This window comes from Pimephales promelas, chromosome 22 (genome assembly GCF_988280905.1).
Source record: "Pimephales promelas chromosome 22, fPimPro1.hap1.1, whole genome shotgun sequence".
Taxonomy (NCBI): domain Eukaryota; kingdom Metazoa; phylum Chordata; class Actinopteri; order Cypriniformes; family Leuciscidae; genus Pimephales; species Pimephales promelas.
The window spans coordinates 13011855-13038084 of record NC_142790.1 but is presented as its reverse complement, the minus strand read 5'-3'; the positions used below and the strand labels follow the sequence as shown (position 1 = coordinate 13038084).

The 26230-nt window shown below is 37.7% G+C and overlaps 1 protein-coding gene across 3 annotated transcripts in view; it reads right to left on the bottom strand.

Annotated features, from left to right (window-relative positions):
- The window catches only part of dpp6a (dipeptidyl peptidase like 6a), a 474269-nt gene that overhangs the window by 106373 nt on the left and 341666 nt on the right, over positions 1 to 26230 (bottom strand). For all 3 annotated transcript variants that reach the window (XM_039666636.2, XM_039666637.2, XM_039666635.2), the window contains one exon: positions 15760 to 15858. In XM_039666636.2, the coding sequence (XP_039522570.1) occupies positions 15760 to 15858 (99 nt within the window). The remainder of the gene's footprint in view (positions 1 to 15759; positions 15859 to 26230) is intronic.

The following is a 26230-nucleotide window of genomic DNA, read 5'->3' as shown; positions in this document are numbered from 1 at the left end:
TCCTTAGGGAATGCCTGCCACATTCCCCTTCCTTCTCAAAAGCAGACAAACTGTAATATAACAGAACCACCAATGCCTCCTGCCTGCCTTGAATGGCTGTTTTCTCTATGATTTATAGTTATCAGCAATGCTGATCAAGGTCGACCGTACAGCTCATTTTTCACCACCTGCTGTCGGAACCCAGAGAGCGAGCCAGCTAACCACAGGGAAGCGTGCCCCGAGCAGCCACATTAAAGAACATGATGCTTTATTATACAGCCATGGCTGTCCATCATAAAGCTGAAAACACACATACAGTACACACAATGGTCAGATATACAAGATCATCCACACAGATGCTTGCAAACCCAACAAGAAAGCCAGTGTTTGAGTGAATGGGGTAATCATGTCAAACTAAAGTTTATTATGCATTCAAAACTGAAAATGTAAGTGTTATCACTCACTAGCAGTGTTGGGCAAGTTACTTTTAAAAAGTGATTAGTTACAGTTACTAGTTACTTCTTCCAAAAAGTAACTAAATTAGTAACTCAGTTACAAATTTTAAAAAGTAATTAGTTACTTAAGAAAGTAACTATTGCGTTACTTTCAAGTAAAATTACATTTTAAATGCTCAAATGTGACCCCACCTCTACCCCATATTTAACGGAACTTAAAACACATGTGCATGTTCAATTATTTATGAAAAATTTGAATTTTATAATGAAATTGACACTTACAATACATTAACAGAAACATGAAACATTGTACACACATCTAAAAAAAATGTTGCTGTGGGACAAAGTGAGACTAGCCTCCAATCAAATGCCATGTATGTAGATATTATGTTTATATAGTGGATCAATGCAAATAACAGAATAGATGTTTTGGAACTTTTGATATTCATTGCCCCTCAACAGGCCACAACTGGGCAGAATTAGATTAAGTTTGTTAAGCTGTTGAGTTATATGTTCTCATTAACTATATTATTTTATGTTTCTTACTGTTATTTTGTTTTTACTTTATGCTATTTACTGTTACTAAAAATGTGCAAGAGTTCATTGTGTGCATGTGTGAACAAATGGGGACTTATTTTGACTCAACTTGTGTTCCTTCCTTGAGATGAATGTCATGCTGCTGCTCCCTCGCTCACTGATGTTATGGCAGCGCATTGAGGCGAAAACTAACAAATAAATAACACTGAGAAATTGTATCTGGATTGTTCTTTAGAGGATGGATGATCGCAACATATTGTGCATTGACATGACAGACGGAAATGAAAACTTAACATAAGCAATACCATTTAGAGAAGGCTACTTTTGGATTATTTGGGCTCGTCGGCAAACCTGTCTCTCGTTGACTGACTGGCTTGTGTTATTCCTTGTGTCCGTTATTCCTGTCCGACTATGCGTTATGATGGGTCGTTCGCAATTCATGAGCGTTAGCCGATAGTGAAGATGGGTCGTTCGCGGAGGAGCGTAGGTGATGATGGATCGATTCGTTCGCGAATGAGCTTTTGATGGGTCGTTCGCGATTTGCGAATGAGCCGACTCTTTTATTTGAACGTCGGGAGCTGGCTCGCATATCTGAAGAGCCGACTCTATTTTTACAAATTTAGCCTGTAGAAATTAAATAATTATATAATAAAAAGTGAAATATTATTAATAGTCAAAGTCATTTAAAGAGCCGTTTGTTAGCCAAAAGAGCCGGCTCTTTTCAGAGCTGAGTCAAAAGAGCCGAATGCTCATCACTACTATGCGTGCTTTAGAACACCCGCCCAACTCTACCTCTGATTGGCTTACAGTGACTGTTTACTCTACCTCAGCCAATCGTCAGCATTTATGCGCTTGTCTCGTGCTCAATGGAAGAACAGTAAAAAAGTGTGCCTCTCGCTCAGAGATCTAGTTGGTCTGATGAAAAAAAAAACAGCTTCATCATTTGTTATAGTAACGGGACGCATTTTTGGCAGTAACGGTAACGGCGTTGTTAAGATGAGAAGAGTAATTAATTAGATTACTCGTTACTGAAAAAAGTAATGCCGTTAGTAACGGCGTTATTTTATAACGCCGTTATTCCCATCACTGCTCACTAGTAGGGTAATTGTGTAAAGTTACCTGTCATTTTGCTCCTATGTTGTCATCTACTGGTTATAGTGGTAATCTCATTATGGAAAAATTCACTTTTACATGGTGTTTGAACATAAATGTGTGTTGGCAGTGTGAGCAAAACCACCCTAGAATGATAAAATCCACCCAGTGTTTTTTTTATCTCAATAAATCATATGAACTGTCTCAGAACGAGCTGTTCTAAGATTCAGCGCTTTGTGACCTAGAATTGAGCAAGGGGTTTGATTGACAGTGTGGTTGTGGCATAGACCCCGGTAATGTCTCATTGGAAACATAAGTGTTCTGTTGTGGGATGGGATGTAACAATGACATACATAGTAGTTTTCACTTATTTCCGACATCAGAGCCACCGAAAACACAGTGGATGTTTTGTATTTTGGAAGTTTAAGTGGCGCCTTTCCTTCGTAAATAAGTTTATGTCTTGCTTCTGGCTTGCTGTTATTACCTCAGTGGCGAATTCAAATGTTTTCTTTACCGGATCTCTTAGCGCGGTGTGGTAACAGTGTTGCCTGATCGTGATCGGCTCGCGCTGCACAGATGTTGCTGGTCCGAACTGATAAACGATCCGTGAAGCACATAATGAGTAGCGCAGTTTCGTTCTGCTTTCATTACGCTTGCCATTTGATGTTGCGCAACGTTGTGTTGGCCGCGTCAGCGCGAATTTTGCCGGCAGGAAAAATGGTCCAAGCAATCGTTCGGTTTGTATGCGTACCGAACCGGAAGCCTCGAACCGAAACGGTTCAATACGAATACATGTACCGTTACACCCCTAGTTCAAAACATTATAAAAAAAATAGGGTCTGGGGTCCAATCCCAAATGTGCAACATAGACGAATGACCCTGCTTACGCAGACCTTGGCAATTGAGTATAAAAGAGTATCAGCATTTAAACATGAAAACACAGTTTAAATTGCTGGTATTTTTCAGATATCATCATAGTGATTATGTGAGCAATAATACATCTCTGATCTATCTTACTCATTTGGAGTAATAATAATAATACATTTATTTGATCTAGCACCTTAAAAGGTTACTTTCTCAAGGTGAGAGTACAGTGAGTCGATTCATTCATTTACCATAATTATTATTTTTGGAACAGATAAGGGGTTGAAAAGACAGCCTAACTAATGCTTAACTGTGGTATTTTTGTAATCCGGCCTAAAATTATAATTTAACAGGAGCTAATATAAAATATTATATTATTTTAACACCAGTTATTACATATATTGTGAATACATCTATTGATGAGAGTATCTTCCCCAGTGTCTTCAAAACAGCAGTTATAACTCCAATTTATAGATCTGGAAGCAAAAATGAAATGAGCAACTACAGGTCAGTTAGTATATTGCCTAGCATCTAAAATTCTTGAGAAAGCCACCAGAGAGCAGCTAACCGATCACGTAGACTGTAATAATTTGTTACACTCGATGCAGTTCGGTTTTAGATGAAATCATTCCACCTACGCAGCCTGCTGCTATCTAATGGAAAACATAAAGGCCAACTTGGACAGTGGGGGCACGTGGGTGCCGTGTTTCTGGACTAGCAAAAAGACTTTGACACGGTAAACCACCGTCTCATCCTGTCTAAGCTCTCTAAGTATAATCTGTCCATGGAGACATTGCATTGGATACAATCATATCTCACAAATTGGATGCAATGTGTGAAGATAAAAAACAAAACAAAAAAAAAAACGTATTGTCCTCTCTGAAGTCTGGTAGAACTGCAGTCCCGCAAGGATCAATTCTGGGACCCTTGTTGTTCAGTATTTACATTAATGATATTCCGGCTGTGTGCAAGGGCATAGATATCGTCGTGTACATGGGAGGGATATGGAGCAAGTAGCCATTAAATTGTCCTCAGCCATGGACAAAATAAGTAATTGGCTTAAATCTTCCTGTTTAACATTGGATATTGAAAAAAAAAACCTGTTGGAATGTATTTCGCTAAGTCCAATAAAGTTAAAGGTATGCCTAACATCTATTTTAATGGACAAAAAATTAACATTGTGACAAAAAAAAAAATATTTAGGTGTCAATTTGGACCAAACTTTAAGTTTTAAAAAACATATTAGAAGAATGTCCAACTGTTAAATATACTATGTAGGAACTGCCAGGCGACTAGGCGACCAAACACTTCTTTGACGCTCAAGTCGGCGGCGGTGTGAATGTACAGTAACTCCAGGTCCCTGATATGACCGATCAAAGCTACGAGCTTTACAAAATTAAAGATACCTTAAAGGGTATTTGTTTATAGAGCAGGAAAACTAATTGTGCTACTGAATTAATTTTCATAAACTCTATAAATTAATTGAGCTAATTCATTTTACCTGTTTTGAAAAATGTGGTCCGTGTAATTAAAGGAGAACTCCGGCGAACAATGAACCTTTGGTCTAATAAAACATTGGTACATAGTCAACCGTTCTCTGAGATTTGTTTTCAGGATAATCGAATGTAAAGAGTTTTATCTCTAAAAACTGTTTAGCGTAACAGCTTAGGCATTGACTAAGTAAAAAGAAATTGCTAGTTTATACCACTAACAAGGCTCAAAATAGCCCCACACTAACACAGTAACATAATGAGGCTCCATACATGCAAAACGAAGCATTGAGAACTTTGTAAGTGTACAGACCGTTTAATAAGAAGATACTTTATGAAGACAGTTCTCGATAAGTCAAACCACGAATGTCGTGCTGAGTGATCTGAACTGTATGAAGTTCAGCGAACTTCTGAACTGTATGAACGGCATTCGGGGATCGACTTATCGAGACTATTTTTTAAGATGGCTCCTGTCTGTATACGCGAAGTGAACTGTCTTCATAAAGTATCTTCTTATTAAACGGTCTGTACACTTACAAAGTTCTCAATGCTTTGTTTTGAATGTATGGACCCTCATTATGTTATTGCGTTAGTGTGGGGCTATTTTGAGCCTTGTTAGTGGTATAAAATAGCGATTTCTTTTTACTTAGTCAATGCCCCCATTACTAGCATTATACGCTAAACAGTTTTTAGAGATAAAACTCTTTACATTCGATTATCATGAAAACAAATCTCAGAGAACGGTTGACTATGTACCGATGTTTTATTAGACCAAAGGTTCATTGTTCGCCGGAGTTCTCCTTTAATTCCCATCAACGTGTGGTTAATTGCAGGGATACACATGCATGCATGCTGGTAAAATGACATATCATCCCTTATCGGGAGATTTATTAACATGTAAGACTGGTCTGATCCAACCCTGTATGAATAATTATTAATTATCAATTATTAATTATGATATGCAAATTCCCCATGAATCAGACCTGCCCATGAGTTGTTACAACTATCTTCATCTTTAGACACATTAGGAATAGTTTGACAACTGAAGCATCTTTCATGTATTTTAATGCCATGATCTCTTCACACATCACCTACTGTTTGTCCTGTTTGTCTCAGGCCAACGAGACCACACTTAAACCGCTCAGGGGTGCGTTTCCCGAAAGCATCATTATAGCCAACTAATTCTGACTTTTTATCTCGCAATTCTGACTTTATATCTCGCAATTCTGACTTTATATCTCACAATTCTGACTTCATAACTCGCAATTGTGACTTTACAACTCGCAATTGCGACTTCATATCTCGCAATTCTGACTTTATATCTCGCAATTTTGACTTTATATCTCACAATTCTGACTTCATAACTCGCAATTGTGACTTTACAACTCGCAATTGCGACTTTATATCATGCAATTCTGACTTATCTCGCAATTCTAAAAAATAAAGTCAGAATTGCAAGATATAAACTCGCAATTGTGAGAAAAAAGTCAGAATTGTGAGATAAAAAGTCACAATTATTTATTTTATTTTTATATTCAGTGGCGCAAACAAGCTTCCATAGATTTAAACCTCTCAATGTAGGTTAAACAAACACACTGTGACAAACACACACACACACATACATTCTCACACCCAGTCTTCAAATTACTCAGCCGTGATTCACAGGATATATAAACCTCAAGGATATTTGATCAGGGCTTCTTTCTTAACCTCTGTACACCGACCTGATACAATTAACAACCCCCATAATTCTCATGCAGCCAATACAATGTGAAACTCCATGTTTTACAAGTCAATCACTCTGCTGTACAAATATTAGGCGGGTGCCTGCTGAATTGATCTTTTATAGCAGTCCAGCTTGTCCTTTGAAGCAGGGTAATTGTTGCATGGAAATGCAACAATAAAGACACGTTTATTGATGTATGCATCAACTGCATGACTGAAACAGAAGGTGTGAGGCTAATCTAATTAAGAGCTGATTGAGAGCCGGGGTCACCTCCCACACACACACACAGAGAACGAGATTTATCATGAAAATGCATGCTGACAGTTGCATCACACACTTCATATAAATATTACCCTACGTCTATCACCACATCATCTATTATCTGCTTTGTCTGTTTCTCTTACACCCATTACACTTTAGTTCAAGTTGAGCATTTGCATGATTTTTTCGCAGATGTAGGTTGTAATTATAACTTTATGTTGTGTATACTTTGTCTGATTAATTTGATATGTGCATAGGATGTTTTTGGGTGAGGAAATATATACACGCACACATATTAAGTAAATTCGCCCATTTTTGATTTCATATTGAATTAGACTTATTTATAATCATTTGTTTCTTAGAAATATTGGGGATTATTTTCAACAAGCCTATTGCATTGGATTCCAGGATAGCATTCTACATGAAAAATATGTGCAATCCCACCTGATGCATAAAAATACTGTCAAGCTAGACAGCTCACTAGATTTTGATAGCTTATATGCTTCCTCTTATAAATAAATATTTTTTGGTTGGGTTTAGTCATGTTGATAAATACGCCTGGATTCGATCATTTAAAAAAATATATATATATATTTAACCAACACCATCATTTGAATTCTGTACATATCCCACAACACAGGGCAGTAGCTTGCTTGCTGCTAACTTCAGCAAATCATACGGAAGAAGTCGATGATTCCCATCAAGGTTAAAGGACATTTACTCCACAAATCATACTCTTGTTTGCTCAGAAGCGTTCAGCGAATCTCTACACGCTCGGCATACGGCAGGCTCCGCGCGGCTGCTTAGACTAAGGACACAGGGGTGGGCCATTAAAATGGAACCAGATGGTTTAGGCCACAGCAGGCATTAGCTCAGTTTAATTTCTCGTTGCGAGTGTTGAGGTGTCGATTATATATCTGTTTGATTTAGACCCCTAGCTAGAGAGGCAGATCAATGGGCTCCACTAATTATGCAATTATATAGCTGCTTTAGTACAATCATAATAGGGGCAGGCAGACAGAATCAAAATGAGAGAGTCTATTACAGCCAAAGCGGGACAGAGGACAAAACAGAGATGATGAACGCTGAATGACAGTCACTTAGTGCAAGATGATTCATGATGGCAAAGATCCAGGTCTTTACCCAAAAATGAAAATGCAGTCATCATCTACTCTCTATCGTGTCATTCCACACCCATAAGACTTTCCGTTAATCTTCGAAACACAAATTAATCATTATTCACGCATCATTTTGCCCGAATATTGAAAGTATATGTAATTTCAGCCCATTCTCATCCCAAGGGGTCATATACTGATGCTTTTGACAACGCGTATACATCCAATGCACATGGCACCCTTTAGCATCAATATGAGACACAGATATATATGGGTCAGAAGGCGCCTCCTAGAGGTCTAACCCTAACCTGGACCAAACCCTAACCATAACTTAAAGGGATAGTTCACTTTGAAATTAATTTTTGATATGTTTTAGCTTACCTCAAGGTTTTTGTTTCCACAGTATTTTCAATTTTGACATTTTTCAGTCAAACCGTTGTTGTCTATCAGTCATACACTGGAGGCTAAGGGGGTCCACCAAAAAGCATGCACAGACAAGTCAAAATTAAACATGATTTAATGACTCGTAAATGTAAGTACACATTGATGGCCTAAGACACGAAACGAGCAGTTTTTGTGAGAAAACGAACAGTATTTATATCGTTTTTACCTCGTGTAATCACAGTGACGTCCAAGTGATCTGAATCAGTTTTGCAATGTCCAAATGAACCAAACTGAATCAGTTCAATGTTACGCCGGAAGTGATCGCTTACGTGTGACGTCACTCAATATTTACACGGAGATTTCGGAAGTTTTACCTTTTACTAAACATATTTAGATATACCGAAATTGTCTTCCATTGCGGTTTCCCGTATATCTAAATATGTTTAGTGAAAGGTAAAACTTCCGAAATCTCTGTATAAACAAAGAGTGACGTAGGCGTGCAAGCGATCACTTCCGGCGCATGCGCAGACCGAAGCGCCCGTGCCGTCAGATCATTTTGTCATGGCTATGATTACAAGAGGTAAAAACGATATAAATACGGTTCGTTTTCTCACAAAAACCGCTCGTTTCGTGTCTTAGGCCATCAATGTGTACTTACATTTACGAGTCATTAAATCATGTTTAATTTAGACTTCTCTGTGCATGCTTTTTGTTGGACCCCCTTAGGCTCCAGTGTATGACTGATAGACAACAACGGTTTGACTGAAAAAATGTCAGAATTGAAAATACTGTGGAAACAAAGACACCTACATCTTGGATGCCCTTGAGGTAAGCTAAAACATATCAAAAATTAATTTCAAAGTGAACTATCCCTTTAAGTGCGTTATATTGACGCTAAAAGGGTGTCATGTGCGTTGGATGTATATGCGTTGTCAAAAGCGTCACTATATGACGCCCTAGGATGAGAATGCGTTGGTAATTGCTTCAAAAACAAATCCATATGAATTGTGCAGTCTTTTATTAGAGAAACGATAACTTTATATGTTGACATTTATTTTATGCTTTTATTGACATATAAACATTGGGGTGGGGGAAAAATCGATTCTTAGATGCATTGCGATGCTGACGTGGACAAAAACTGTCAAAAATTGATTTTCTAAAAAAACATATTTTCTAATAATGTAATGTTGACGGAATGTAAAAGCCTCCAGAACTCTGAAGAGCGGAAGTGGAGCGTCCGGACACTACAGTCTGTGGAGATGCATGGTGGCGTGAAATCCGAACGGCTCTCTCTTTGTTAAAAGCTAACGTATGGAAAATTGCCATCATTTCATTGTGGCCATTTTGTATTTTTTGTATAAGCTGTTTTTGATTGTGGTATACAGCAACAATTTCAAGTCATAAGTCTTAGATTTTTTATTATTTATTTTATCAATTATTCAGAATATGTGTAAGTCCACAAGCATTATTTTGGTATAAGAGCTGCTGATACGCAATTCTATATTTTTGTATGAAAGCTGTTTTTATTCTTGTGATTCTATTTTTTTTTTAGTCTGAAGGATTATATTGCTTACTTGCATATAACAGGAGGATATTGGATTCCAAAAAAAAAAACATGATGTAAAAATATTACAAACATTTTAATTTGCATAATAAACATTAACAAAAGTCAATGGGTTTGGAGCGGCATGACGGTGAATAAGCGATGACAATTTTCATTTTTGGGTAAACTAACCATTCCAGAGAGAACTCAAGGGTTTGTATTTTCTGGATTGGATGTGATCCTGTTTCTTCATGTTAACTTTTAAGCCAATAAAGAAATTAGAGTGTTACATTGAGCTTTACTACTAGAGTGGTTCTGAAAGCACTGGATTTCTGTGATGGAAGCAAGTGGTCGATGGACGGAGAAGCCCGAGGGAGAGAAAGGCTTTGCCTTTGTAAATAAATTACCTGTATCATGGATTCATTTATAGATTAATTCAGTATGAGCTGCATCAGCTGTGACATTCTGACTATGATTCATGAGTTGTAGAAACTGCTTTGGGGGGAAAAAAAATATTAAGGGAAAACAAATTCTGGACCAACTCTGAATTAAAAAATTCAATTTCTGTCCTGTCCTTGAAAATCAAGTTATAGCTAATGTTCTAGACAGGAACTAAGGACCCCATTTTCTGCGAATCAGCCCAACTAAGTGCTTCTGACACTTTAACGAAGATCAAATAATCAGCCAATGATGGCCAAAGCAGTGCTCTTTGCTTTCTTTAATTGGCTGTGGCAGGGCAGGTCTTTACATAAATTCATGAATTCACTGAAGGTGAGTCATGGGAAGTGTGTAATCATGTTAAAATGGTGACAAACCATGGTTGGAGTCCACATTTCCTACTCTTGAAAAATGTTAATCCAAGGGCAACAAAATATTCAAAATGGACAAATACAGTATATATTGCAATATATTTGAAAACACATTTATATAAATATCAATTTCAATAAGTTTTAGTTACTCAGTCTTCATATACTATTGTTTATTGTTAAAACATATATCTTAAAAAAATGCATTTACCCTTCAAAATTTTTTAAATTTGAAAAATATATTGCATTAACCCATGCTGTTTACAACATAAATGTAGCATATTTTGAATATATTATACATAGGAATGCTGTTCATGTTAATACAATACGCTTACTTTAAATGGTGAGGAACGTGTTAAGCCTCTTTCACTTGATCATCTGTCTGAGACTCTTCTAGAATGGGGCCGCAGGTGTTTTTTGAACTTGAAGTGTTGTTTTGAAGTGTTTATCCACTCCAAACAGTCTGCATTCAATGACTAAACCCCTGTGTGTAGATCTCACACTGTTTGCAGCGTGAATCCAGAGAAATTAGCTGTTTTAACTAGTGTAACGACCTGTGCAATTGTGTCATAACTGGCCTTTAAAAATAAAGACTCTATGGGAATTTAACATAGGGGTGTTCTGACTTTTGCCCCCTGTATTTTAAGGAAGAACATTTATTTATTTACGATACATTATTCATTCACAAAGAAAATTGGTGTCCTTAAAGGTTGGATTCCTGTCATATTGCTTTCCATTGGCTGTGGAGGTGAACTCCCATGACTCCACGCTCATTCACGGGGTCATCAAGCTACGCCTTTGTTATTTTATTTTATTTTTTTTACCTACATACTGTGCATTCAATGAGTGAAAACAAGAAAGAACAATATTTGAAATTTTAAAGCTCATTATTGAAACAAACAAAGAGGCAGAGGTTCCTCATTACCTTTCAACTCATTTCCTTCCGACAGATCTGTTTACCTTTGCTGGACTGACATGAACAATAATGAGCAAAAATGATGCTGTGAAAAATGGGCAGAGCATCAATCAATACGAGAGCAGAGACATTGTGCCATAATTTCCAGCTAAATTACTCTACCCGCTTGCTAGGCAGTGAACTGCGCTTTGTTATGTTATGAATCAAAGCCAGATGAGATGAATGACCGTGAGCGTGGAGTTAATGTTCCTGTGTGAGAGTGATGAGGGTGATGCTGATGCCTCCATATAGCTGCAATGCAGGAACATGAACAAAATTGTAATGAAAGAAATGATCAACAGTCTGGTTTAAAAATGCCACAGCATCTACATAACTGAGATACATAGCTTTTGTTGACTTAACAGTACAGATAAAACTGCTGTTTTGATCATCTTGCATCGCTGTTTTGATCATCTTGACTATGTAGCAGCCAAAGTAATGCTTAAAGAAATTGACAATTGTGTCATCATTTACCCTCATGTCTTTTCGGAGGGGGACATGTGGCAAAATTGTTTATTGATTGGATGGAGGCAGATCAAGTTAAAAATAAGTGATTATGTAAAAAAAAAAAAAAAAGTATATATTTCTTACTTTTTTGACTTACGTATACATTTATGGATTAATTGCTCACAAGCTCAGTAGCATGCAAGGTGTATCTTAAAGGATTAGTTCACTTTAAAAAAACAAAAACAAACTTTTGCTGATAATTTACTCACCCCCATGTCATCCAAGATGTCCATGTCTTTCTTTCTTCAGTCGAAAAGAAATTATTGTTTTTGATGAAAACATTACAGGATTTTTCTCCATATACGTAATAGTCTTTAATAGACCCCAACCGTTTCAAGGTCCAAATGACAGTTAAAAATTAAAAGTAAATAACAAAGTTTAAGTTTTATAAGTACAAATGGTCGCCTTGCTCTGTTCTGTGGTGCGCGTTCGTGACTCTCCTGTTCGAACTCGTTTATAAAAATTAACGAATCTTTTGTTGAGTCATTTCGCTCATTGAATGAACCAAATGACTCGAAAAAAGATTCGTTCATTTTGTTCATTCGTTCTTTCACCAGATAAGACCCTTGTTCATCCTCTAGTGTCGTTTAAAGCCCTTTAAAGCTGCACTGAAACGGTCATTTGGACCTTGAAATGGTTGGGGTCCATTGAAGTCCATTATATGGAGAAAAATCCTGTAATGTTTTCATCAAAAACTTTCATTTCTTTTCGACTGAAGAAAGAAAGACATGGACAACTTGGATGGCAATGGGGTGAGTAAATTATCAGCAAAAGTTTTTTTTTTTTTAAGTGAACTTAAAAATCCTTCAAATAGCAAAAACATTTGACAGTTATACTTGCTCCCAAGAGCCTCCCTTCCTTTCTATGACACATGAAACAAATACTTATACAATACAGGATAAAGCCGAAAGAGCCATTCTGTACTGCGATGTCCATGCAACATGCAAAGAAAATGAAATCATTCAAACTATAATCTCACATAGCCATATCTATAGTCCATAGTCTCACATAGCCTACTTTATAATCAAACGTGTAATTTCAATTACCTCATCTGTTGACATGTCAAACATATCCACATCGCTATGATCAGATGCTTTCTTAACTGCTGGGGTTTTCTCACAACCGTTATCTATGTTGTGGGTTTGTTTTGTTAAGGTTTCAACAAATATTCATCTAAACATCCCTCTCAGCAGTGTGGAAATGAAAACGAACTTTGCTGTGAGTATATTGGGGCCTTGAATCACGTTCAGTCTTTTTTACATTACATTACAAAACAATACGTAGCAGGTTGCAGTTCACTTAGCGGCCAATAAGTGAATATGCTAATAACACGGTTTTGTGAATTTCCCATAAAGACCCTTTAATAATAAATTAATATAAAAAAAAACATAAACAAACAACTTCAGCAATCGCATGCCATTTGTGTGTGCAATATGGATTTGAATGAACGGTTTGTGGCTAAGATTACAGCTTTCTGAGATTTGAGCATGGAGATGCTCGCTTCCATATCTGCACAGCCCAAAGCAGCTGATTAGAGGAGACAGCTTAATAAAGCTCAAACCAAATCAGACTGCTTGATTAATCTACGCGCTGATAAACGTCTTCCTCTTTTTGCATTAAACCATCCATTTGTATGAGGAATAGACATCACAATCCAGACACATATCCACAAAGATTTAATCACCCTCATTCTGACTTCATTCAGAATTGTAGAATTGCCCCAAAAACTATTTAAAAACCTTCAGACCCACTTAAAAAAGGCTGATTGGTTATTTCATTAGATATACAATATCAAAGCAGGTCATCTGAGCTTAAATGCTGCTGAATTTTTTCACATAATTTTACTTTTCTAAGCCATTTTTGTAATAGAAGTGGTTATATGCATGTAATGCATTTAAAATAAAATTAAAGTTGAGTCCGGTGGAAAGGTGACCAATGATGAAGGACATATTTGGCGTAGGTGTAATGTAAGCTTATGCTGATGTCTAAGCTGATGAGCCTAATGGGTCAGAGGTCACCCTTCCATCGAACTCAACATTCTCGTGAACGTGTGTATGGCTGCTGCCGGAAACTAGTGATTATAGTTTTAAATATAGATATTATTCTTACAAAAACCCATCATTTTGCGTCAGATGGTATTTATTTACTTACTGGAGTTATATGGATTACTTTTATAATGGATGAATGTGTTTTTTTGGAGCTTCAAAAACTCTATTTAATGCCATTAGAAAGCTGGGAGGAGCCAGGATAGTATTTAATATAACTCAGATTGCGTTCAGGTGAAAATAAGAAAGTCATATTAACCATGGATAGCTTGAGGGGGAATAAATTACAGGGCTCTACAGTCTACCACATCAGTCGCATTTGCGACTGAAAATTACTTTAGGAGCACCGGTGTGACTGACTTGATCAGGCCCAGTTCTATGGGGGTGCACCTTCATTGAAACTAATAAGAACATATTGGCAAAAACAGATTTTGCAAACGCGCTAATGCGTATTTGTGTTTTGCACTCTGGAGAGCGTGATAAGAGAATGTGTTTTTGCAGTGTTGAGCAATTTAGCCATCACAGACATATCTGTTGATTTCTTGAGACACAATGGTCAATCAGAAGTGTTTTAAGATCCACTCAGCGCTAAAACGCTGGAGTTTGTTCAGTGCTGAGTTATGCAAGCTCAAAGTACAGACACAACGTAAATAAGAGATTTATTATTCAGTCTAGACAACGTCCTTGATTATAAGGGAAGTTTGTGAGATTTTGACCCTCAGGTTTACATCAGGCACAATACCAATGTTAAAGTCAACTTTAAATAGAAACAGGTAATCACCTTAATTGGGTCCACACACAAAAACATGAGACAAATGAATCAATGATCCGATGACCCATTCATTAACAGTCGCTTCCTTTTTTCCTGAATGAATCACCCATTTGAACGAATCGATTGAATTCAGTCACGAAAACAGTTGCTCCGTACTGGCGGTTTTAGTTTATTTTTTTCATTTCATATTTCTATATTCAAAACCTTCAGTTTAAAACAATAATCTCATAACATTATTATCATGAATTTAAATGCATTCACTTCTGAGCCATTAAACAGTCTGTAAATATAACTATAATGCAAATACTGTATGAAGCCGAAAGAGCAAATATGAATTTTGTTGATAATGATTTCATTTGATTGGTAACTTATTCTTCCTGATTGTGTATTAATATTTTAACTCAATTTATAAATGTATGAATTTGACATAAAATATGTCACATTTAATAAGGTTAGAAAAAAATACCCCAACAAGTCATTTTAAGGAGTCAAATATTGCTTTGTAATGGGAAGAATGATTTCAGTCATTGATCAGAAAGTACTCAACTCAACTTTTGACTGTGCTATTTTTTTAATACAGGAGCACAGATGCCACCCCCACCAAATTGTGGGTGAACAAACTCTTTTTGACCCAAACACAAAAGTTATGTTTATTAACCACTAGAGCAACAAAAGTTACTGACTGAATCTTTAAATTTTATAATTTTTCACACTTTTACATTTCTATTTTAAAGTATTTTTTAAGGGTTTGAAGACAAACAATGCCATTTCTCTTCAAGTATCCTTGCCGATGATTGAATGACTAACATTTCACAATGGCAAAGTGTCACAATCCTTTGAAACCTATGCTTTGCTTTAAATGTTTTGCTTTAAATCCACACCGACGCTTATTTTAAAATGGATTCCACTTGTTATGAAGCAATTATGAAGCAGTGACTTGTTAAAATTCTATTTAGTTCAGTATACAATCTTGATTCTTTTGATAAATTTGATAAATGATAAATGTATGACTGAAAAAAATGTGGAATTCGTTTTACCTTGAAGAGGAAATTAGTAATGTGCAATGCTGTATTCTGCTGCCTCTCTGAATTGATTATGTGCTAAATGAGAATCATAATACATTTGTGACTCAATGCTCAGATAATCTCTGCAATCTTATTAGATACTGGACATCTAATGGAAGAACGGCGCTAGAGGAAATCAAATGTCTGCTGATGAAAGCACTTACTGCTGATCCACTTAGCGTCCGGGTCGTGAACTTTGAAGTCTTTCTTGAAGATTTCTTCCACTGACACCTTTCCCTTAAAGGCCAGGCTATCGTCCTCACCTATAGGGAGAAAAATAAAACACAAAAGCCTTTTTAGACCTCGAAATTTATTTATTCGCCTTCACTCCTGCACAGTGCATGACAAAAACTCTCCGTTTTTCAGGTTAACGGGAGGCAAACTGTATCTGCATTGGACTGGATTGCCTGGTGAATTTTCCTGAAGTGATAGTCTCTCTTCGCTAATGCAACTGTAGCTCTTGGGCCTGATGTGAAAACCACAGTGCTCTCTTAACGCAGATCTGCAAAAGTTTCGACTGTTCCAGCCTCCAGCAGCGCCTGGGGTCATTATCTCCACCGAACCGCTGTGCTCAAGGCCCAAAGATCGCCTCCATCAGGCCACCTCTGTTTGACATTACCTCTCATTTGTTCAGCACACGGTACGACTGCACCAACTTTCCACTGGTAGTTGAAAAGCATTTTAAATCACACGCATTGAGAAGGAATTTGCCGGCAGCGCTTTGCATTAAATGACAGCCCCATAAGGTGAGAATGAACACCAGAATGTATTCAGTGTGTTTGACAGAGAGAGCGGGGAAGAATCTATCAGCTCACGCGCACTTCATCTCGCTCCGACTAATATCACGCTGTCACTTTGACTCGTGTACGTGTGCAGGTTGGAGCGTGGGCTGGGTGCAATTCTCCAGCGCCACAGAGGAGGGGGAGAAAAGGGAGGACATGGAAATAAACACAATCAGGCATCCCTCCAGGCTCTGCTTTAGACCAATTGAATGTTTCATTATTAAAATGGGCTTTGTGCATTTACAGCTGATGCCAGCACTAACCTGATTTATTTAGTCATAATTCCGCACATCAGATATAATCACAGAGTTCTTTCGTCTAGCATATGACTCATTTCATATGCATTGGAAGATGCAGGAAAGGCAGTATCTGATTTGTACCATTTTGCTGTCAGGATGAGCAGGATTATGCATCCTAAATAGGAAGACCGCAGAAGAGCAAACATCAGAAAGCCTCAGAAATATACTGTTTGGGACCAACTTAGGTAATATTTCGTCTTAAATTGCCTTGTGGACTATACTCTGGTCCACTTTTCGGATTATTCTGCCACCTATTTGGAAGTAAGGGGCTGTATAATTGATTTGTCAAGCACCCATCCATAGATTAATTTCATTTGTGATATTTTAGAGTGGATAAATGTGCATTTGTACATAATTGAGAGTAGAATGCACAGATTGAGGATATCATTTCAACAGGTTTCCCAAATGACCAATGAATATTACTGGATGCAGCGTTAACAAATATAGATAAAACACTGAAAAAAAAAAAAAATCACGGTTATTTCCAGGTTTTCAATGGCCATGGGAACCTAATAGTCTCAACAAAGATTTGAAGCCATAAGCCTAGAAACCTTTAGATAATCCAGTGTCTAACTCTAAGAAACAGTTGGAGCTGCAGCAGAAGGAAGTACATTGCACCAAGGCTGCACGGTTAATCGAATTTTAATTGCGATCACGATTTTGGCTTCCCACGATCAAATTCGTGGGATCGAGCGGTATTTCAGCCTGTTCTCATCCTTTAGCGTCATATGTGACGCTATATGACAAAAAGGCGAAATACTACGCACATTGCACCCTTTATTGTTAATATAACACGCGAACCCAAGGCGTCATAAATCCGTTAGCGTTAATATGAGACTACCCTAGGCAACCCACACCTTAACCTACCCATCACAGTGTGTGTTTTATTAACAATAACGGGTGCCATGTGCGTAGTATTTGGCCGTTTTGTCATATAGCGTCACATATGATGCTAAAGGATGAGAATGAAAGAATATTTAACCTTCTAGGGACCAAAAACGCCTCCCCGTGTTTTGATCATTTTTTTTTTTTTTTTTTACATAGCTGCAACTTAGACTTAAAATACTATTTTAGTATGTGTTTTGTGGCCTTATTTCTGAAACTTTCATTTTTAGTTTTTACAAATTTTTTTTTTTTTATTATTTTTTTTATTTAGCACAAGATAAAACAGACAGATATAAAAAAAAAGAAACAATACATACGGATTGTGCATAAGAGGCAAGAAACCCCAAAGGGCTTATAATAACGCCTCTCCTTTTGACTTTTCAATTCATATACACCAGACTATTATAATAAATAACAACAATCCTCACAACAACAACAACGGACAATTAAAAGAAACACACATACAGAAATTTCAACAGTCACACAAATGTTTTTTCATACTTGCCTTAAATACTGAACAATAACCACGCATAAACAATATTCTCTCAAAAATACAAACATGTATGCATGTTGCTCATATATTATGGTAGCCCTGTTTCTGCTAAATATAGTGTAATTTCACCTGTGCCATTAATATGTTTATAAGCAACTGAAAAAAGTAGTAATGCCAGGACATGTCAGAACATCTCAATGACCCCAAAAACACTTTGGTCCTCAGAGGGTTAAAATGTGTCGTTCCGTTCACAGAAGGTTTTTTTTTTTTTTTTTTTTTTTTGCAAAGCCAATCTATCGCTCTCTAAACCACTGTCTGATCACGTGCCTCCATGTGCCCCAGTGCGCGCGAGCGACAGTGCGCGAAAGAGATGAAGAGCGCGCTCGAAAGTGCGCAAGAGATACTGAGTGTGTCTGCGCACCAGCGATACCGAGAGTGTCTGCGTGCGAGAGAGACCGAGTGTGTCTGCTTGCGAGCAACAGCCCGCGAGAGATACCGATTGTGTTTGCGCACGAGAGAGAACGAGTAACATTGCGCGTGAGGGACCGAGTGTGAGCATTAGTAAATTGCATTAATGAATTGGGACATACTACATAGTAATATATAATTACTATATCAGAGTAGGCCTAGGCCTACTACAAACGTCTTGTTTTGAACTATTGTTTAATAAATAGAAATAATTAAATCACATATACTTTCATATAGAGGATTAAATAGATTCAATTTATACAGTGAGATTTCACAACTATCACTGACATTGTACCACAACATTTTACATTTCTTAAGCGTCAAATAACAATGACTCTGAATTTCATCCCTTAATCGAACTTCCATGCATAGTTCTGCCTTGACATGTTCTCATTTGGTTATGGGATATTTGTTTTTTGGCTGGTACAACCTGTATCAGAAATTGCATAAAATCCAGGCAATCTGATAGAAGCCAAGTTTTTTTTGGTGCAATATTCATCACGCTGTCCATAAGCGGTCCATGAAGCCTGCGGCTGATACTAGAAAACATTTAAACGTGAGCAGAAAAATTTACATAAAAAGTGGATAAACCTACATATTACATAAACAGCAATATATTAGGCAAACAAGATAGAATAATCCCGGTCAATGTGTACAGTCATGTGAAATTCAAAGAGTGACAACAAAAGAAATATATCAGGCGTGTATTCAAGTTTTATGCCCTGCTGGTGTGTCTATGTTAGAGCTGATGCATGGTGCAAAGAGGAGAAATGAGCCCAGCTGGAAGCTTCTCCGCCTGGCTGCTTGCTATAGAGAGACTGCAGCATGCCTGGACACTGTTAAAGCTGAGCTGCCCACTATTGCAGATAAATTAATATTCATCACTGTAAACACACATTTACTAAGTTGGGTAAGTTCACCCAAAAATGAAAATTCTGTCAGTAATGACTCACCCTCATGTTGTTCCAAGCCCTTAAAGGGGTGGTATAATGCTCTTTTTACAAGATGTAAAATAAATCTCTGATGTCCCCAGAGTGTGTATGTGAAGTTTTAGCTCAAAATAGGGCTGTCGCGGTTATGGAATATCCCTTGCGGTAATGTTGTGTGGCTCAACAGAGCGATATTCTGTATTACCGCCATTTATATATTTATTTCATTTATATGTATTTGTTGCTATATAAATAAAGTTTACGATGTGGACAAAAACGAGGACATTTTCAGTAACCAATGTAACCGAAACTAAACAGCGTCTATAAGCGCATTGAAAGGCTTTCACTCAGCGCGCATATTGTTATGACAACAGACTTTGAGTGAGTCATTAAACCGTTCATTCAACAAACACATTCAAAAAAGCTGATTCATTAAAATAGATATAATGAAACAAAGATGTTAATTATTTTTAACTTTGAGTTCCACTTTTCAAGGCTCAGCTGAGCAGCAATGTGTCGCATGGGCAACGCTGAAGCTGATGCTTCACTTATTAGAGATTAGAGACCAATATGGCATTGATTCAGTGTAGGGGTGTGAGATATGACGATTTTTAATCGTGGACTATTAAAATGTCTCCACGATCTGCTTTTGAAGAAATATCGTAGTATCGTGTTACAGTGCATTCTATCAGTTCAGTTCTGGCGCCTCCGTCTCTCAACTGTACAACGCGACGTAGAACACATGATCACACGTTAATGAATAGGTACGGGACACTGCAATTCACAAAAGTTCATTATTTGCATAAGCCTTGCCGGTTAAACATTTAATTCACGCGCTGATGCGCTGTTCTAACGTGCACTTTCCTGACCGCATAGCCCCCGACGCTCACAGGCACTAGAAGTCTGTCAAACAGCGCCTGAATACTGGACTAAGTTATCTCTCGAGTCTTATTAAGCTAATACTGTTAAATACACACAATGTTTACATAAACAGGCTATGTCTAAAGTGAAAGCAAACATTTGAGAGAATATCTGGTGTAATATGTGTCTATTATTAAACGCGCCGCGTGCTGGTCTAAAAGCAACAGGAATAAATAGTACTGCCGCTTGTCCTTAAAGGGATAGTTCACAAAAAAAAAAAAAAAAAAAAAAAAAATCCGTCATTATTTACTCACTCTAATGTTGTTCCAAACCTGTATTAATTTCTTTCTTGTGCTGAACACTAAAGACAATTTTTTTTAATGTGGGTAACCAAACAGTTGCTGGTCCCCATTAACTTCCAGGAGAGAACCTATAAAAAAAAAACTATAGGGGGACCAGCAACTGTTCGGTTACCCACATTTTTCAAAATAACTTTTATTTTCCAAAGAAGAAAGAAACTTATTCGGGTTTAAAACATCTTGAGAGAGTAAATTAAGACAATTTTCATTTTTGAGGGAACTATCCCTTTAGTGTTAATAAAACAAACAAAAAAAACACAAGGAGAAAATCATTCAACGACTGAGAACTTTAATATATCTTTAATAAGAATCAATTTATTCAGTGAAGTCTATGTAGTGTTTTAATTTCATATTTGTTCATTTAATTACTTCAATGCTACTGCTAAATACACCTACTGCATCTGAAAAAATAAAGCACTATTTATTTAATATGAATATTAATTTGTGTAATGTTTATCTTGTCTTATTTTTTTAATAACAAAGAAAATAATGACAAAGATTTTTATCTTCGCCACTGGCCTAAATGTGTGGCTTTCTTTTTTCTTTTGTTACCCAAGTCTCAAACTCAAACATTAGTTTGGCTGTAATGAACAGCCACTTGCAAAATATTAAAACCAACTTGAAAAAGAATCGTGATAAAAAATCGTGATCGTGATTTTCCTATAAAAATCGTGATATGACATTTTTTCCATATCGCCCACCCCTAATCCAGTGCTTGACTCGCTGATTTTATTTCCCCGCGGCTTCCTCGTGCTGTGGGATGCTGACCAGCACTGCTGCTGACACGGATTTATGAGAAATACCCGTGACGTGAACGTTTCAACAAATATTTCGCTTTCCTTTGACACAACAACCTTTTCACGACTTCAAAGACAGACACAGGTAATCGCACGCGCTCTGCCGATCTCTCTCATTCACTGTCTGTGTGAAGCCACTGTAGGCTACACATCACCATGATAAACAGTCTTGTTATCTCTATGAACTTGTTTACCATTCAATACACATGCATGAAGTTCGAAACAAGAAGGGTATAGCCTTATAAAAAAAAGAACGTGAATATCGCGGTTGCTGCGGTTACGTGCTATCCTCTGCGGTTGACTTGTCAGAGGCGCGGTACTACAATATTGCGGTTATCGTGACAGCCCTAGCTCAAAACACCCCACAGATATTTTTTACAGCATGTCACTTTATGAAGGTGAGCAAAAACACACTGTTTTGTGTCTGGCCTTTTAAATGCAAATAAGCTGCAGCTCCCGAAACAGTGGGCGGAGCTTCAAGAGTGTGTGTGTTGGCTCGGATTACCTCACGCAGACACACACTAAAATGTCAGAAACTGGTGTGCATTTTATGTTTAAACCGGAGTCAGACAAAGATGGAGAGACTAAGAAGAAGTGACAACGTGTAGAATGCAACAGGACATCTTTAAATGGTAGAATAACAGTGCAGCGCTTCTGGGTTGTCCGTCAGAACGTAGGCTCACTATTGGCTGACGCTGGTCATGCGTGTTGCGTGTGATGCTGGCCAATAGTGAGCCTACATTCTGATGTACAATCCAGAAGCGCTACACTGTTACACGGCGTGAACTTAAATCAGTACTGACAGAATTTTCATTTTTGGGTGAACTAATGCTGCGTTCAAGTCATCTCGTATAGATCGTAATTACGAGTTGAACGCACTTGAACGCCACCACAATGTCGTAAATACCAGTGGGGAGCTCGGGATTTTCTTTAAGCTCCGATCTGTACGAGTTGGGGGCGTGTCAGTGAGAAACGTTCATTCAACGTCTGTTGACGGTAAATTTTAATTGAATTTCAATGTTTACATTTCTGACATTGTAAGGCTTTTTCATTTATAAAGCAAGCTCTCTGCACAAAATATGATATCATTGTAATATACATATTATACCTAATGATAGAGTTTACAAAAACGTGACGCGCATTCTTTGTACTTAATTTTTTTATTAGCAGAGTTAACAAACCTTGCTGTATTTTCCTGTAATTAATTAAAAGTAGGTACACTGCCATTTTGCTCCGACGAAACTGACTTGAACGCACCTCACGTCGTAAACACGACTTCCCACCTCGTCCGTACGAACTCCCCAGGAGGACTTGAACGCAGCATAACCCTATAAGCTGGCTTTGGAAGACTCGGAATATGGTGCACAAAAGTGCGGATAAACATTCATGGTGCTCACGCATGGAGTTCACACAGTATCAGATTTAGATAGGTCCTGTCTGACTGATACCCGATCCTTCAACAATTCCAGAATTGGAGCCGATACCGATACGGAATATCGGATTGATGCTTGATTAGTGTATAGTACGCTATTTCACAGATATCCTGCATCAGGGGAAATTTGTTTTTGGCTTTCCATGAAAGTGGTGTTAGTGTGAGAAAATGATTTTATGGATGCCTTTGGATAATATTAGAGTACGGTGAAGAACCTCTCCCAGAAATTCACTTCCAAGAAAATGTCGAAAATAAGGAACATGTAACTGAACAAATAAGAAAATGAGGACAATTACATGCATTAATTAAAGAGCAGCAAGAGATTTTATAAGCCGCAGAAATGGGAGATGATCTCCACTTCAAAGTGAGAAAGGCTGAATGAAAGGAACTTTTGTTTTTTAAGAAGATTACAGTGTTATCTGTAAGACTGTAGGTCTAACGTACTGCTGATTTCATATGTTTGACCGACATGTGGATCTTTCTTGTCAGCCCTTCGGCCCAAAGTTAATGAAACAGTTAAAAGGAAATGAAGACCTTCCGGTTCAGTGTATGATTCATTATTTTTCTTAATATATGCTGCTTTGTTGATGTGGAGCAGAAGAAGAGAGTGTAATTTTTATCAGTTGCTGATGTGAAAATGCAATGTGAATGCTGAGAAAGGAACGTTATTAAAGGCCATCTGTATTTTTGATGCATTGACAATGTTTTCATGGAATCTTGTGGTTTAAAAGATGTGCACAAAGGATTGTTAATGTACTCTGACTTTGTTGGTATTCATGAGAGAGGCTGGTGTAAATTACTCAATTCACTGCTGTCAGCTTAGATACCAGCAAGATATTTAAAAGGCGTTTAAAATAACTTTTTTGGGGATGGGGGGGAGAATTACTCTGGCAATATAACTGAAAAAATTCTGGAGAGTTGGGAGGTGACTTGGCTGATCTCTACACAGAAAAAAAGTGCAATTTCTGTAACAACAGGAAAGAGAAGAGAAAATAACTCTGGGAAGGTTATCTGACAGACCCCCCCACTATGGTGCCACGGAGCGCAATGGTTCCTGAGAGATTTATGCGGAGTCCTTCACGGAGAAATAAGAGTTTCCATCACTAACCCTCTGAGGAATGGGCTTCTCTTACATGTCCAATTAGCTGTCATTGTGTCAGTCAAGCTTCAGTCTTCAGTGAAAAGTGTTTTCTCTAAAAAAAATAATAATAATGAAGCTGAGATAAAAGAAGGCCTGACCCAGTTTTCCAGTCAAAGCACTGATCGAGCCCCATAATATCAACCAATCCGTTAGATGAAAGAGAGGACAAGTCACAGTGAGACATGAGCAGAGATTGAGAGGGAAAAAAACGGACAAGAGGAAATCCAGAGGAACATCATTGATGGAGTGTGGTGGGGTGTCAGGAGTGTTTTGTACCTGGCAGTGTGGATAACACTGAACTGTTCATCAACGGGGCATAGGGGAGGAGGATGAACTGACAGGGCTCTATTACTAAGACCTCCTCCTGGGACTCCCCAGAAGGGCAATGTTTTTAAAGTTGAAATTTTCTTCAGAAAAAAAAGGTATGAGGTTATAGATTTACAACATAAATATATATACAATAAATAAATTCTATCTATCTATCTATCTATCTATCTATCTATCTATCTATCTATCTATCTATCTATCTATCTATCTATCTATCTATCTATCTATCTATCTATCTATCTATCTATCTATCTATCTATCTATCCATCTATCCATCCATCCATCCATCCATCCATCCATCCATCCATCCATCCATCCATCCATCCATCCATCCATCTATCTATCTATCTATCTATCTATCTATCTATCTGTCTATGTTCATTTATGCCATCAATACTTGGTCAGCGCTCCTTTAGCACGAATTACTGCATCAATGCTGCGTGGCATTTGAGACCATCAGCCTGGGGTTCTGCTGACATTTTTGAAGCCCAGGTTGCTTTGAAAGCAGCTTTCAGGTCATCTATATTGTCGGGTCGGTGGTGTTTCTCAACTTCCTCTTGACAATACCCTATAGATTCTCTATGGGATTCAGGTCAGTCGAGTGGCTGGACAATCAAGCACATTGGCCATAGTATTGTGGCGAACAAATATGTCAGTAGTTATTTTGGCACTGTTGGCAAGTGCTAAATCTTGCTGGAAAAGGAAATCGGCATGTCCATGAAGCTTGTCAACAGATGGAAGCATGAAGTACTCTAAAATCTCCTGGTGGACGACTGAGTTGATTTAGGATTTGATGAAACGCAGTGGACCAACACCAGCAGATGACATGGCACACCGAATTATCACTGACTGTGTAAACTTCACACTGGACTTCAAGCAAGTTGGATTCACTCTTCCTCCAGACTCTGGTACCTTGATTACCAAATGAAATGCAAAATTTACTTTTATCTAAAAATAGGACTTTGGACCACTGAGCTACAGTCAAGCTATTTTTTTTTCTTTTTCTCAATAGCCCTTTTTCTTTTTAAGATGCTGCCATTGTCTCTAGTTCAGGAGTGGCTTGGTAATAGAAATGTGACTAGTTGAAGCCCATTTCCAGAAGAATGGTGTGCGTGCTGGCTCTTGATGCACTGACTCCAGCTTCAGTCCACTCCTTGCGAAGCTCTTCCATGTTCTTGAATCAGCTTCGCTTGACAATCTTCTTATGACTGCAGTCATCCCTGATGTTTGTGCACCTTTTCCTGCCACACTTTTTCCTTCCAGTCAAATTTCCATGAACATGCTTCAATCAACACCCTTTCAGCCATGAAATGTTGTGGTGTCAAAGATCGTTTTCTGGACAACTGTCAAGTCAGCAGACTTTCCCATGATTGTGATTGAGACGAGAGTACTGAACTAAACAGAGAGATACCCGGTATTTATAGACCATTTCACAAGATGTAAACAACACTGGTCCAGAAGCACTTCCTGTTTTAGTTTTTTAACACTACATAAAAGCTGGGATAAAATACAACCAACAGAACATTTAAAACTGAATCAAAAAGTTAAACAAACATCTTTAAGATGCTTTCTTTACATGTGAAATAAAGAAAACAGTTACAAACTGAAACAGGAAGTGCTTCTGGACCAGTCTTGTTTACATCTTGTGAAATTGTCTATAATAAATCAGCATTTTCACAACAATTATAAAGAGTCTGTGAGCTACAGAACTGTACATTTGGCCTCTAGTTCATAAACGCCAGAGGAGAACTGGCCCCCAGTTCTGATGGAGTTGGATCTGATGGAGTTTTAGGACACCATCGGGTCACTTGATGGAGTTTTTCGGTTCCTTGCCACTTTTGCCTTTGGCTTGCTCAGTTGGG